This window comes from Gekko japonicus, unplaced genomic scaffold (assembly GCF_001447785.1).
Source record: "Gekko japonicus isolate JY-2015 unplaced genomic scaffold, Gekko_japonicus_V1.1 scaffold2386, whole genome shotgun sequence".
NCBI classification, from domain to species: Eukaryota; Metazoa; Chordata; class Lepidosauria; order Squamata; family Gekkonidae; genus Gekko; species Gekko japonicus.
This window is the reverse complement of record NW_015166492.1, coordinates 132,609-148,516: the sequence shown is the minus strand read 5'-3', so window position 1 is coordinate 148,516 and position 15,908 is coordinate 132,609. Positions and strand designations below refer to the sequence as shown.

Sequence of the window (15,908 nt, the reverse complement as noted above, 5' to 3'; positions counted from 1 at the left end):
GGAAGTGTAGTGCTCCCGTGGCTAACCCGTGGCTTCCTGCCAAAGATGCAGAGTGAAAAACTAGTACTTACGAGGTACTGGTTTCTGGACACCGCGGGGCAAGGGCAGGCGTTTGATCGCGTTTCCGGTGGAATCCCGTGGCATCCAGCGCCCGCTGATGTTCCATCACGAACAAGGGTGTTTTTTCCCCCCCAAGTCTCCGCAGGATGTGCAAAAGCACCCAACGGCGCATGTGCACAAACTTCAATACAAAAAACACCCGTTTGCCATGAAGCGGCACCTAGCGATTGCTGCTGTGATTGCACCGCGCCGCTTCTTCGTCGCGCTGCAGGATAGCCATGTGATCAGCACTTCACCCCCTAACCACGGAACCTCGACCAGACGTGTGATCGGGCGGCCGCGCGTTATTTTGCTCCAGGGCGAACAGCCACGCTTCCCCCCCGCATTTTCCAGCCCGTGTGACCGGGACCACTGTATACTTTTGATGAAGTGCATTCTGACTCAGGAAAGTTTACACTGGCGAAAACGTCAGTCTTTAAGGTGCTGCATTTTGTGTAAATTGTCACGGTTGTCATTTGTCAAGGTTCAACTCCTTTCCTAAGGTTTCTACAAGTGATGAATGGAAGGCATCTTCCGGGAGAGGCTAGAGTGTGAGCTGGAGGTTACAATCAGGCATTCCCTGGTTTTCCCTGCTTAGTCATCCCCTATCTTTCAATGTAATTTTGTTTCTAGAGACTATTCAGCTGGTGTTCTACAGGAACACCATGAGATAGAAAATGTTTACTCAAAATTAAAGAATACAAAAGAACTGTTTGCAGTCTGACTTTCAACAGATATATATATATATAGTATTGCATACACCATGTTGATGGCCCCCCGTATTTATTGAAGTACTTCACCACATGACACTTGTATCAAGGAATACATATAATCTGACAAGGGCATATGTTGAGAAAATGCTGGGAAGCCTGGGGAGCACGAAATCAATATTAATATGAAGAAAATTGGTGGGAAAATTAAGTTAATTCTCCCACCATGCCCAACAATAAGCACAAACTCAGAGACTTTGTATTTGGGGATATAGAAAGAATTGACATTTCTGATGATCTCACTGAAGGAAAGGAACACCATGAGTTTTAGGATTACATTTAACCTAAAGGGATAAAGGAAGATATTAAGTTATCACAACTGTGATTTAGATACCATGTGTGCCTCCCATATTCTTGTCTTGTGACTTTGCTGTTTTATAAAGATTGGGTTAGATGTGTTTGGTCTTTATGTCAGTCTTTTTTTAAAAAATTGATAATTATATTACGTTTTTTCTTTGTAGTTGTGTTCAGCTGTGGTTACTGGTTTGGTTGTGTTTAATTTATTATCTAAGTTATTTAATAATTTAAATAACAGGATATAACGTTAGGGTTTTCTCTCTGTGTGCATGGCTGCCAGTGTGATTCTTATGGGTATGTTATTCTAAAACTACTTAGTTTAGATTACATTGCAAATTAGCTTTCTTGTTCTAGAAGTGTCTTATTATCTTTTTTAAAAAAGATTTAGTGGCTGTTTCTTTTTATAGATTCCACAGAGGAAGACTTTTGGACATATAGGGGTATTGCTTCTGAAATAATACTTATTGAACATGAAGGGGCCTTACACTGCCAGACTAGTCAGAAAATAAGAAGAGCCCTGATGGATCAGAGCAGTGGTCCATCTACTCCAGCATCCTGTCTCACACAGTGGGCAGCCAGTTCCTCTGGACAGCCAACAGCAGGGCATAGAGGCCGAGGCCTTCCCCTGATGTTGCCTCCTGGCTCTGGGATACAGAGGCTTAGTGCCTCTGAAGGTGGAGGTTCCCCTCAGTCACCATGGCTAGTAGCCACTTATAGACCTATCCTCCATGAATCTATCTAAACTCCTTTTAAAGTTGTTTATTCCTGTGGCCATCACTACACCCGCTGCCCACATTGGTCTGGCAAGGTCAGTAATATGTTCTGTGATTGGTGGCAGCTCTCCAGAGTCTTATGGTTGAAATCTTTTGCATCCCTACCTACCTGATCATTTTAACTGGAGATTCCAGGGATTGAATCTGGGACCTTCTGCAGTGCATACAAGGCAAACGCCACATCCCCAACTCAACAACTCTTACACAGGAAGAGGGGGTACATTACATGTTGAAGGACACAGTACAGAAACCACAAAATGAATACTGTATATAAGTCATTCACCTCAATTAATATACAATAAAGTCCAATTTTTACATTAAAAGTGTATTATTGTATTTCTTATTATGACATCACAACCTTGCAACAATTTCCAAATTTGTTACATATATTCCATAAATTCACATAAATACACAAGTGGCAAGCAAAACACTCTGCATTCAATGCTTCCACTGCTTAACAATATTGCTACATACAAAGAAGTGTATCAAGTATCCAGGACTAACACTGTCCTTGCCACAAAATTTCATTCCTTACAGTCACAGAATAGTTGACCTTCACTCGTAGATTAATAATGTGCCAAAAAAACTACGGACAAGATTCCTAGGTTTATTTCTCATTCTGGTCTTCTTCAGAGTGTGTCAAGATCAGTAGCACATCTCCATATCACTGGAACCATAAATGTTAATCCAGCCAATTCTATGCTTTATCAAGAAATAACAATGTCTTTCCTGTAGGAAACTATTCCTGAACTCCAGATGCCACCTGGAGGCTGGCGACCCTTTCAGCCATCAAGCTGTAAAGCTTTGAAAGGGAAGTGGACAAATTCATGGAGGACTGGTGGGCTATCAGTGGTTACTAATCAGGATAGATCTCTACTTCCTCCAATAGCAGAGGTAGTATGCCTCTTTAAATCAGCTGCTGAGGTGCACGGGCAGGATAGTCTTCCTGAAGGCGGCTGGCTGGGCACTGTGTGAACAGAATGGTGGACTTGATGGGCCTTTGGTCTGATCAGCAGGGCTCTTTATGTTCTTAGAGGCTACAGGCTCCCCTCTGGAGGGCTAGAGTCTGCCCTCTGAGCATACCCTTTCCACCAGAGGAGGAACCTCATCAGCTGTAATTCTGGGAGAACTCCAGGTTGCACCCTGAGTCTGGTAAACCTCGTCCACCATGGCACCAAAGAAAACATGGGAGGGATTTAAAAAACAACGGCAGCCATACATGGTAGGAGGAGGAGAAAAAGGATGGCCTCGTTGTGTTATTGCAGACTCTTGCAGGTGCATCGCAGGTAAAAACCTCAATAGGTGTGGTTTCCTCTGACATGGGCATGCAGCGATGGCAAGAGGTTTAGAGGACCGCATTTCTGCCTTAGTTGTTCAAAATGTGAATATCGCCGAGAGGAAATGGGGAGGTCGTTATTTTAAAGTCTCTCAATTCTATAGTATGAGGCTGAGAACAACATGGCGGCTTCAGAACGGAGCGACGGGCAGAAGGCTCGCCCCAAGCCGGCCAATCAAAAATAAGCTTTAACTGTTTCTGGGCAGCTTAGCACCGTGAAGTATTCTTTGCGATTGGTGCGTTTTAGCCAATTAAAAAAAACACCACCACCACACCGCCTTGTTACTGCCCGCCTAAAATCCGCTAGGGTGCACACAGACCACAGCGCGAAACCAGTGAACGCATGCGCACTCCCAAATAGAGGCAGTTTGAAGGAGGAGAAAGCCATGCAGGCGTATTCCTCTGAGCCTTGCGACCCAGAGGAAGAACTGGTGGTGTGAAAAACGCACACACAAAAAGCAGCCACCGCCGCACTCTGAAGTTCAACCTCGTAAAACACGCATGCGCAATTTCCCGCTCGTTCTTTAAAAACGCATGCACCGCGGTCTTGCGCGTCGGTTACCCTGCGCCTGCGCAACAGCGGCGTCTAATCTAAACCGTCGTTCCCTTTCCGCCTGCGCGCCAGTCGGCGGCGGCGCAGTAACGATGAGGCCCGCGCTCCGGCGCAGGCGCACTAAGTTTAGCGAGTGCGCGCGAGGCTCGGACTGCAGGGGAGGAGGCCTCCGCCGCTGAGGCGGGCGAGCGCGAGGGTTGGGGGGGAAGAAAAAAGAGAGAGGAGCGGAACTGCGCAGGCGCGCTAGTGTCGGCGAGGGAGCGAGCCAGATAAGCGCCTTTCTTGCGGATTAATTTTTTCCCCCTCTCTCTCTTTCTCTCATTCTCCTCCTCCTCCTCCCCCCCTCCCTCCTCCTCCCTCCCCCCTCTCAGCGGAGCGCGCGCGCCATGGACGTGAAGCGGCTGAAGGTGACGGAACTGCGGGCCGAGCTCGGGCGGAGAGGCCTGGATTCCCGCGGCTTGAAAGTGGAGCTGGCCCAGCGCCTCCAGGAGGCCTTGGACGCCGAGATGTTGGCGGCCGGGCCTGACGAAGGCGGGGCCGAATCGGCCGGGGTGGCCGCGCAGACCCTCGCCAGGGCCCGCTTGGCGGGCGGCGGCGGGGAGAACGACGACGACGAGGAAGACGAAGAGGACGAGGAAGACGAGGACGAAGAGGAGGACGAGGAGGCCCTGCTGGCCGACGAGGAGGAGCAGATGCAGGCGGAGCCGGCGGCGGGCGGCGAGGGACAGGCCTTGTCTCAGCAGCCGGCCGGGGAACAAGGCGGCGAGGGCCAGGCCCAGGCGGGCGGCAGCGGAGTCAACGGCGCCCAGGAAGCCCAGGAGGAGGAGGGCGGCGGCGGCGGCGGAGGAGGCCCCAGCGGGAACGAAGCGTCGGGGGACGCCGAGGCCAAACAAGGAGACGAGCAGGCGGGTAAGGCGGGAAGCGGGGCGGGCGCCGAGGGGCGGCGGCGATCCTCCCTCTTGGGGGGTCCCATTAGGCGCAGAGACATCTGCGCACGCGGGCTGGGCCGGGGCGTCGTTTCTACCGGGGGGGGGAGAGAGGAAGAGAAGGGAAGCGGTCGGCGCTTCAGCGTGGGGAGTCTTCGGGGGTATGGCCCCCCCTCGTTTCCCCCCTTGTGGTGATTCTAATTATTCCCCCCCCCCCCGGGAGGGTGGCAGTTTTGCAGCCTGACGAGCCCCTCCCCCCCATCCATCTTTATTACTCGGAAAGAAAAAGAAAAAGCCCAGCGGGGCGCAAAAATAAATCCCAGTTAGCGCCCTCCCGCCCAAATGCGAGGGCGTAGCTTTGTAGCTTTACGACACAAGCCTCAAAATCAGCGGGCGTAGCCAGGAGTAAATCTGTATAGGATTGCACTACGACTGTAGTGCAGCAAAAGCAAAAAAATACGTGTAAAGGATGGATCAGTATTATATAAGCTTTTGCAGGGGATAGGGTAAACAAAAAGGGTTTTGCTGTACTCGTGAGTTACATCGGTTTTTGTCACTTTTTTTTTTGTCACTTTCAAAGGGGTAATTATGTTTCTGCCCAGAAGTTATGCATGTATTCGTTGCACGCATAGGTCTCTAGGGCTTACTACCAAGTAAACATACATATTATGCTCTTACAGCCAAGGTCTATTCATTCAGAAGTAAGTTCCCCTAAATAAGGGTAAGTATACACCGTATTACAGCCTCAGTGTCTTAGAGAGAAAAATATGGTGTTTTAAACGCTGTCTTTAAGGTATCCTAGGACTTAAAAAACCTTACGATTTATAGTAATTGAACTGAATACATATTTATTTTTCGTGCTCAGTTTTATTTCTGTCTTCTTTACTTCCCTCCCCTGTGTTGCCTTCTGTGTCAAATGTTAGATGGTGTAGGCCTCTGGACAAGGGTGTATCTTGCTCTACTGTAAAGCACATGTGCTCTGGTGTTATATGAATGGTTAAGAGACTAAGCTGTGAGCTAGAAAGCTCCCAGTTCAAATCAAGGTTCACTCACAGGTGTCTTTGGGCAATGCTGCTACTTTCTCAGGGCTGGCTTGCAGTGTGGGAATCTTAATGTTGAAATACTTTGTACACATTTGGTTTTATAGAGATGATGAGAGAATCGGTGTTAGGTGCTGGCTAGAATTGTTGGACTTGGCGCCAGGGAAGGCTGAATTGCACATGCCTACAGCCTTGAAGCTTCAGATACTGTGCTGTTGGTCTCCCTTAACTGTTCAGGGTTGTTGTGAGGATGACAGAGGATTGGGGGGGGGGAGAAGAGGATACATGCCATTTTGAGCTGCTAGGAGGAAGGGCAGTGTAAGCACATGGCAAGTAAATAATGTACTGGGTAGAAAGGTTGCCTGGGGAGCTTTGTATTTTATTTAGTTGGAATAATGCTCCCCGTTAGCTTAGAACTAAAAACATCTTTGAAGGATAGTTCAGTGTTGTCCTTCCCATTTTGCAGATTGGGGCCTTCCCACTGGTAGACAAGTTGGGTTCTCCCAAACAAGAGATCTTGCAGCAGATGTGAGATTTCAACTGGGAACTTTGTGGCTCATCAGTCATATTCTTAACTGATTTGAATTGCTGCTGTAAATCAGTATAAAACATTTCTAATAAGAATTTGATTCAGTCGCTTTATGCATAGGTAGGGGTTGGAGCAGGATATTTCCATGGTAGTGCTTCTCAGATTCTAGCTGCCTGATCAGAGAGAGAGCAGATCATCCCACTTTGTTACATCAAACAGGTTTTTGTTTTAAACATGAGCTGTTCCCTAGGTTGTTTTCAGTCTAGCGTACTGCTGTTTTAGAAAGATGGATTCAAGATGTATCAATGTAAATGTTATTCACATCTCTCATTACATTACTTGCACGTCTGCAAAGACCTGTGGAATTTTTGTTTATACAGCTGTTTTATTCTTGTCTGTGGTACTTGTCGAAGATTCAGTACTACTGAGTAGAAATCCCATATGAAGTCTTGAGAACAAAGCTTTGGTTATCATAAATAGGAAGTGTTTGATTATTTAGAGATTTGGAAGTTTAATGGTTAAGAGCAGTTTCACATGTTGCTTCTGAGTCACGCTACAATTTTCAGATGCTTTTATGCTGCTTGTCTGGATGTGCTTGTGGCTGGAAAACAAGATGCTTTTAAGAACAGGGTTTTAAGTAGCAAGTATAGTATAATAAGTGGAAAAGGATAATTTCTCTTGCTCTGTAGATTATCAGGAATGACTCTATATATCAAGATGGGTAACTTGTCTGTCCCTAGCAGTAGAGAAAAGCAAGAGTCTAGTAGCACCTTAAGGAGGAAAAAAATTTTTGGCAGGGTATGAGGTTTTGTGAGTCACTGCTCACTTCTTCAGGTACAGCTATGATGTGAGCCCTATCTGTCCTTATATCCTGAAGAGGAGTGGTTTCAAATGCTGAATGGCAGTAGCAGGTGAATGACAGTAGGAGGCATGATTGGATTAGGTGTGATGTGTGGAGGAATGATTCTGATACTTATCTGAAGCTTCATTCTTTGTAATGAAAATATAATAGTTTCTGTTCATAAAAATATTTGTGGTGGGATTGATTGTTCTGTGTGATGGTTGACTTTAAAGAAGTAATAGGAAGTGATTGTAAGGCATACAATACTTAATTCCCTGGAGATTTTTATCTTCGGCTTTGTTATATTTCAAAGTCATTTGTGCATAATCTGGGGGAAAATCCACTTTGGTTGTACTTTTTTGTGGCAGAATGTCCCTGAAAGTGGAACTTTAAGTACAGCCACTTCAAGTTTTCTTTCCATAAATAATAAATTTCTGGGGTTGAGTGCTTTTTTATTCTAGCAAATGTAACATTTTTTAAAAGTCTCATGAGTTTTAAAAGTGATCCAAGGAAGCATTGAAGTGAGGTGTTACAGTTGTCAGTAGGTCATCCTATACAATGGACTTTTACTGGAAAATATTAATTTTAGTTTATTTTATACTCCACTTTTCTTCCCTGTGATGATCCAAAATGGATTACATCATTCTCCCTCTCTTTATTTTACCCTCATAACAACCTCGTGAAGCAGGTTAGGCTGTGTGTGTGACTGGCCCAAGGTCACCCAGCAAGATTCCTAGGCAGAGTGGGGATTCAAACCTGGGTCTCCCAGATCCTAGTCTGACACTGTAGCCACTATACCAGCACTCACCACATTGGTCTCACCATGGACAGTATGTTCACTAGGATAGAAAAACAGCCTCATGTAACTTTATTAGTGGTTAATAGTGACAGGTGCTTTATTTCAGTTTGTTGGTTTCTAATGCCTTGGGTTCATAGTTAGATACCAAGTAATATTTCTGTCTCTGCAAACATGCATTAGCTTGATGATACTTCACTTGAGGGCACTGAATATACCCCAAATACAATTTGTGCAGGATTTTGCGGTTGCTGCCACCGAAAATTCCTGCCACATGGCCATAGTGGGGGAAAGAAAGTTTTGTCGCTTCATCTTCCAGGCCTTGTATGACATGAGTTTGTTAAGGTTGGCTAGAAGGCCATGTGGGTCTTGCTTACAGTGACTGTTTCTGTTGCCTTGAACACTGAGGAGTCTACTGTAAGAATTCAAGATAAATACTTTATGGGTTCTTTTAAAAGTAGAAGTGAGAGTGCCCAGATTGCCCAGAGATGTGGGCTTGGGTGTCACCTATACGCAGATGACACCCAGCTCTATCTGATGTTGGGTGGCCAGTCGAACTCCAGCCCAGATGACCTTCATCGGGCGTTGCAAGCTGTGGCTGGCTGGCTCAGACTGAGTCGTCTGAAACTAAACCCGACGAAGACAGAGGTCCAGGGCCTTAGTCGGGTTGGTTCGGGGTTGGGACTCCCCCTCCTGACCTTCGATGGGGCGCCTTTGGTGCCAGTGTCGGAGGTTAGAAGTTTGGGTGTGCTCCTGGACTCTTCCTTAATGATGGAGGCCCAGGTGACAGCCACTGCCAAGTCGGCCTTCTGCCATCTTCGGCTGGCTCGGCAGTTGGTTCCCTTCTTTGACTGTGATGACCTGGCCACAGTGATCCATGCGACGGTCACCTCGAGGCTAGACTACTGTAACGCTCTCTACATGGGGCTGCCTTTGTCACAAATCCGGAAGCTGCAGCTGGTGCAGAATGCTGCAGCCAGGCTGTTGATGGGTCTCTCTAGACGGGACTATATCAGGCCTGTGCTGAAAGCGCTGCATTGGCTGCCAATAGCGTACCGGGTTCGCTTCAAAGTGCTGGTTCTTTAAAGCCCTATATGGCCAGGGTCTGGCATACCTGAGGGACCACCTTTCCCCATATGTTCCCCCAAGGGCACTACGGTCGGGGACTCAACACCTCCTGGTAACCCCAGGCCCTAAAGATACTAAGCTTGCTGCAACCAGGGCCAGGGCTTTTTCGGTGGCGGCCCCTACCTGGTGGAACAAGCTCCCGGAGGAGATCCGGGCCCTGCGGGACCTTGCGCAGTTCTGCAGGGCCTGCAAGATGGAGCTCTTCCACCAGGCTTTTGAGTAGGAGCCACCACAGCTACTGTACCATCGCCGCACCACCACCACCAACTGCCTTGGGTAACATCTGGGGGGGTGCGATGGCCCTGGGATGAAGAATGAGGGGTATGGCCACCTGGAATGATACGATTGACTTGAGATTACCAACACCAGAAGCCCATCTTGTTACTGAGGACTTTGAGACAACTTGAGCACCTTGTACTGTATAATTGATTTATTGTTTTATCAGGTTTTAGCTGTTTTAATTATTGGCATGTTTGCCTCATCCGTAAGCCGCCCTGATCCCACTTGCGGGGAAGGCGGCCTATAAATCTAAAATAAATTTAAAAATAATAGTTTTGAGGTGACTTTCAGTGAAATCTAGCTTTTAAAAATCCTTTGTTCTCTGCAGCCGATGAAGATGATGAGAAAGCAAAGCAGGCTGGTGCAGATGGAGAACGCCGCGGACTGAAAAGGCAGCGTGAAGAGAAGGAAGAGCATGGCCGTGCCTATTATGAGTTCCGAGAGGAGGCATACAATAGCCGGTGAGATGTACATCATTTTGGCAAGGAATTCAGGCCAGTTTGTCTTCAGAGCATGAAGCCCAGGTTTAGGGTGGGGGGTTGGGTATGTTGAGCCAGGAGTGGGCTGAGCAGTCTACAATACTCTATATGTTGAGTACCAGATCCCTGTGGCCCACTGATGGATCTTTACAAGCCCATAGTACATAGGTGACGTAACTATTCTGTGTTAAGGGTTCTAGAATATACTGTTTTGCTTGGGAAAATAGGACAAGCTTAGAGTTGCCAGGTACTCGATGTTCCACCAAGAAATGTCCAGTGTTCCTCCAGTGAATTGCCAATTACCTTCTGCTCTGCATTAGGCGAACTCAACTAGATAATCAGGGAGATTTTTAGTACTAAATTGGGGAAGGCATCATGAGCTTCTCTTATGAAAAAGGAAGAAATTGCTTTACTTTGTATTATTTCCCCCAATACCTTATCCTGTTTCAACTCCTGCCCTTCCCAGTTCTATGTATTTTCTTGAAGACAGTACTCCTTTATTGTGAGGTGATGTTCCATAAAGAGGTGGGAAGCTTTATATTTTTTTACTATGGTTTCTCATAGTAAAGTAAGCTGGGATTCATTATTTGATCTCAGAATACCAAAATCAAAAGAAAAGACAGGCACGAATGTAAAATAAAACACAATGCAAAGAGAACAATTGTGGCAACTTTGTTCTAGTTTCTTCTACATACCATTTTATCTGTTGGATGCATTTTTAACTTGATTGTGTTGATGGTTCCTTCTCATTTGATGCAGATCCAAGTCTCCGCCACCACCAGAAGAGGAGCCTAGAGAAGAAGATGATGAGAATGCTGTGATTCTGGACACGTGTATGTATTAGTTCCTCATAGTATCGCATTTGTATAATGACCCAAGAAAATATAACTTCATGAAAGCCAGTGCAATGCGGTGGTTTGAGATTGCAGTTCAAATCCCCATTGAGCCTGGAAGCTTATTGTGTGACCATGAGCCAGTCTCTATCTCTTCACCCAGCCTCCTTCGCAAGGTATTTGTGGTCCCAAAATGGAGTAAATCAGAGAAAGGGCGTGTTAAAAATTTGAGAGAATGGTCTTGGGCACAAATAAAGATTGGTCTGTACAGTGGATTTCGTTTGTATTCCATGTTAGAGAAAGTATTAGCAGTCTGCCTTCTGATGACTCCATAACTTTACAGGATAGAAAGAGTAGATGAAAACTGTACTGTATTGTAGTTAAACTTAGGATCGGTTGTGTCAGAGCTTCCCTGTATGTAATTACAGTGAAAGTACTTGTTAGAAGGACCTTGTATGTGGGTTTTTTAATGATGTGAGAGGCCAAGAAAGAATCCAGTGAAGTGGAAACTTTGTCAAGAGAAGGATGCAGAGATTAGTCTCATTGTGTCCAGCAGCTAGTGGAGAGGAATAGTTACCTGGATTTTATTTAGTCACTGAGTTAATTTGGACATAATGACTTCACTGTCTATTAACCAGTGGTTTTAAGGTTTATGGAAGTCAGTCACAGAATCCCTTCTGGTGTCTCACATACTCCCCCCCCTTTTTTTTTTACTGGGTACAGCTCATCTATGTCCAAATTTTACTTCTGGGGCTGTTTTATAGCATTAGGGAAAAAATTTCTGCAGTTCCTGATTTTAAATACTAATTGTTTTAATCTCTCTCACAGATACATCTGATCTCCACTTCAGAGCCACCAAGGACCGTTATGGAGGGCAGCCATTGTTCTCTGAGAAATTCCCCAACCTTTGGTCAGGGGCGAGAAGCACACATGGAGTGACAAAGGGGAAAGTCTGCTTTGAGGCAAAGGTGAGGACGCTTGCTCTATGAAATGTGCAATACACATTGAAATAGGCTTTTAACTAACATTTTTTCAGCAAATGCTTCTGTGAGTCAGGGCACCCTTCATCAGATATGTAAAGTATTGTCTTTAGTTGTAGATATATGCACAGTCTTGACATATTACATGAGTACAAACAAAGGGGTGGGAAGAGGTTGCTGCAAAATGAAGCTAGGAGGCCAGACAGTCTATGAGTATGTAAGGTATGTTATGTAATTACACAGAGCTCATGAAGGCAAGATCTGGTCAAAAGGAAAATGATTCCCTCAGAGTGCATGCAGACCACTCTTGACCATCAGTGAATCTGCAAATAAGTCAATAATTGAACAGTGAAGAGGGACTTAACTTTGTCCCTCTTTAGTAATGCGGTAGCTCCTCCTAAAATTGACATGAGCTAGAATGCCATATGCAGATTTGATGTAACCCCACAGGTTGTTTTCCTCTTTGCAAGTTTTGCTGGAATGTGTCAGCTTTTAGATTTGTTATTGAGTAGTACAGGGAGACTAAAATTCTCACTGCCTGGTTTCTGAGTGTTTTCAGACTTTCAGTAGACAGCATGCAACCATTTATTCTCCTGTGCAGAGACAACTGGTTTGACCAGTGTAAATGGTAAAGGGGCATTGCTGGTGCATGAGTTCTTGAAATTTTCAGCAGAAAGTGTGGTCTGAGTCAGTTTGAAACACAGTGCATTCTTCTGGGCAAACTATGTTTTGGGGGTGTTCATGGAAGAGAGCCCTTTAACGTGAATGGGAGAATCTAGCACTGTGGCTTCCTTCTGGATCTCTGTGTGTGTGTGGACCTTGGTGTATATATATGTGTGGGCATTTTTAAGGAAACATAGTAGGTTTATAAGCTGATATTTCATTTTTCCTTTGAGTCTGTGTATGTGCTGCTTTGTGGTTCATTTTATTTTTATTAGCATCTTGCCTTCCTGCACTTAACGAAAGTGGCTTAAATGGAGTTCTCAAGCAGTTTCTCACACAGGTTTCTGACAAAACTTGTTTGGTTTCAGCAAGGTCACTGTGTTGTATGCTGACAGTCCCTGTATTGGGCAGTGTTGTGGGTTTTCTGTGAATTTGTTTCCATTGAAACTTAAGAACAATATCAGTACAATTTAAATTTAGCCCAAAAAGGGCAAATATCACCATGTACAGGCCTAAACATGAAGAAGTAGTGGGGTTTGTCCATATCCCACATTTAGCCCAGCTAACATGACTGATCTACAGCACAACAGTCCGGACAACTATAGGTAGACTATATTTGCATATGTGTGACAGAAACTTTTCAAAAAAATATATATGGCTTCAGAATATTTTATGGAAGATGTTCCACCCCACAGCATCAGTGTTGGAGTCTGTTTCATTTATTCCCTGACAGTCCCGGGTTGCGAACCTCCAGGTGGGGCCTGGAGATATGGTATTACAACTGATTTTGAGATGAGAGGGTTCTGTGCCCCTGGAGAAAATGGCTGCTTTGAAGGGTGGACTGTATGGCACTGTAGCATTGCTGAGTTCCCTCCCCACCCCAAGCACTGCCCTCCTCAAGCTCCACCCCTGGATCTCCAGGTATTTTCCAACCCAGAGTTGGCAACCCTACCTGACACAGATGTTCAGAGAAATGTTTAAACAACTACAATGTACACGAGCAAGATACAATTAATAAAACCCACACAAAAGTATATCCTGTTTAAGTGCTAACAGCCAGTGGCTGACTCACTCTGTGGCAGGCCAAGAGTCCTTTGGACTGTGCCAAAAGTCTTAGGTATCTGGCCATGCCCGGTGTTATACCTACAAACTGGTAGGAGGCACAAGCACAGTTGTGCACTTGGCAGGGTATTCCTCAACATTTCCCCTTTCTGTGGATTTGTGCTGTAGAATTGTCACACAAAACTCATCTATTACAATGTCATTTCAATGGTTTTATAAAAGTCAGAACAATTTATTATTATGCATCATTCACAATACATTGGGTGAAACTGACAAACTGTGGTTGTCATGCCTATTCTAGAACTGCTTTGAAGAAAATGTATCATATAATAGTAAATCAGTTTAATGTGATTAAAACTCCAAAGCTGAATTTGGTAGCCATATAATAAGGGATTGTCCAGATCTAGAGATATGAGAGCACATCTTTTGTTTACTACAAAATTGTTTTCTGCCTTCAACTTATTACCTCTCAGGTGGCAAAAATTAAAGATATATAGACTACAGTAGCATAGGGCAGCAATTTGCTACTCTTTCTCAAGTATTAAATTCTTCCTCATACAAGATGCAGGTATTAACACTGAAAAATTCATAAATATGTCAAATCGTACAATTTTATATGCTAAATTACAGACGATGCATTTTATGTTGTCAGTAAAAGAAGCTTAAAGTTTGATAGGAAAGTATTGCTTATGTTTCAGTTTTTCCCAACATTTCTGTTCAAAGGCTGGCTGTTTTCCCCCAGGGCTTCAGAATTTCTGGAAACCTTAAATCTCTATACAGGTCTGGACCCTACTGATGTTGTTCTAATTGGAAGCTAATGTTTCCCTGCTATCCCTTTCTGCCAGTAGCCTCCTGTGACACTCCTCTCCCTGAAGGGTATTGGGTGACTCTTCAGTGACAAAAAAAATGTGGCTTGTAGTGGTGATGTGAGGGGAGCAGTTGGGCAAGATGCTCCTAATGGTGAAATGTCAGTAGGATCCAATCCATAGTGTTCTGGCAATGTCACAACAAAATAATACTTTAGATTTAACAGTGTCATTATCACAGACCCTTAAAGAAATTGACAAGCAGATATGAAACCCTCTATTCCCAGGGCTAGTTCACTGGACAAATGGCTTTTGGGGTAGTACGTATAGCCCTCTGATTTGATGCCTTCAGTAGGTCTGGGGAGAGAAAGTAAGGGTTGGAATTGCTCCTCCCCCCACCCACCCCTGCCAGGGGAAAGGGGTTATAGGCTTGTCCTTTAAGTCAACTTGTGTGGGGATGCTGGAGACCTGCAGTTCGTGAGTGGTGAGATGGAGGGAATCTGTGTGTGCAGGGGTACTTCCAGGGCTTAATACTGGAGTTGAAAATAAACTCCTTGGCTATATCCGGGCAAGTTCCTAGTACTAATTAATTAGATGGGTCTGTTGTTGGTCTGTTGTATCAAAACCATCAAGTAATCTTGTGCCACCTTAAAGACTTAGCAGGTTTATTGTAGCGCAGCCAATCATGGCTAGAATCTGTTTTCATTGGATGCCTGAAATGAATCCTCAGTCAGCAGTTAAAAACTACAGATTGCTAGAGCTTGAACATTTATGAACAGTGCGACCATGAAATTCAGCAAAACTGAAATTATAAGATAAGCATGGTGAACATTCACAACAACTAAGTTTACACTCTGGTTAATAAAACTAAATCTACTGTTTGATTTCAGATTCAGTAACTCTTTATGCAACAATAAATCTGAAGTCTTTTTGGTGCCACGTTTTTGTTTATAAGGGAAGGAAAGCAGTTGCCATACCCATTAAAATGCCCTTGTAATGAATGAACATACTTATTTCAGTGTAGATGGGAGCTGGTAGATGTTGGGGGTGGGAGTTTTCAAAGGTGGCCGGTGATACGTAAGAGTGGTCGCTGATTAGCTAACCTCCATCCCATCCCGCCGTCGAAGTGGAGCCCAGCCCCTTGGTTTACTGCGGAGCTGGGTGACATGAAGAGGGCCGGGAGACGTCTAGAGCGGCGTTGGCGGAAAACTAAGAGCGAAGCCGACAGAGCGTGCTATAGAGCTCATTGGAAGACCTATGAGGCGGCGCTGACAGCGGCAAAGAAAGCCTACTTCTCTGCTACCAATGAATCAACTAGTTCGCGACCAGCTCAGTTGTCGAAGGTATTTAGGCCCTTGCTGACTCTTAAATCTGTGCCATTAAACTCAGGAACAGGTGATAAATTGTGACACTTTTGCAAGGTTTTTTTTTGCTGATAAATATCTCTCAGATTGGATGCTGGTTGTGATAAAGTCCAGACAGAAAAAAATGTGCATTGTCTGGCCCATTTCTAGATCATTTTTACCCAGATACCTTGATGGATGTTGACAGTATCTTGGGATCTGTGCGAGGTAACACTTGTGCTTTGGATCCTAGCCCATCCTGGTTGCTAAAATCATGTAAGGACCACATTAATGAGTCCTTGACTTCCGTCATAAATCAAAGACTGACTTGGAGTGGTATCATGACCAATTATCTCCTGGTCTTTAATCTGCCCT

General features: G+C 44.9%; 1 protein-coding gene across 4 annotated transcripts in view; it reads left to right on the top strand.

Moving 5' to 3' along the window:
- Positions 1 to 3,946: 3,946 nt before the first annotated feature.
- HNRNPUL2 (heterogeneous nuclear ribonucleoprotein U-like 2) overlaps positions 3,947 to 15,908 on the top strand; it is a 27,458-nt gene continuing 15,496 nt past the window's right edge. Inside the window, exons 1-5 of one of the 4 annotated variants that reach the window (XM_015412189.1) lie at positions 3,947 to 4,737; positions 9,696 to 9,828; positions 10,606 to 10,679; positions 11,508 to 11,647; positions 15,318 to 15,533. In XM_015412189.1, the coding sequence (XP_015267675.1) occupies positions 4,215 to 4,737; positions 9,696 to 9,828; positions 10,606 to 10,679; positions 11,508 to 11,647; positions 15,318 to 15,533 (1,086 nt within the window). In that variant the 5' untranslated portion in view covers positions 3,947 to 4,214. The remainder of the gene's footprint in view (positions 4,738 to 9,695; positions 9,829 to 10,605; positions 10,680 to 11,507; positions 11,648 to 15,317; positions 15,534 to 15,908) is intronic. The other 3 variants (XM_015412190.1, XM_015412191.1, XM_015412192.1) reach the window with 3 other exon arrangements.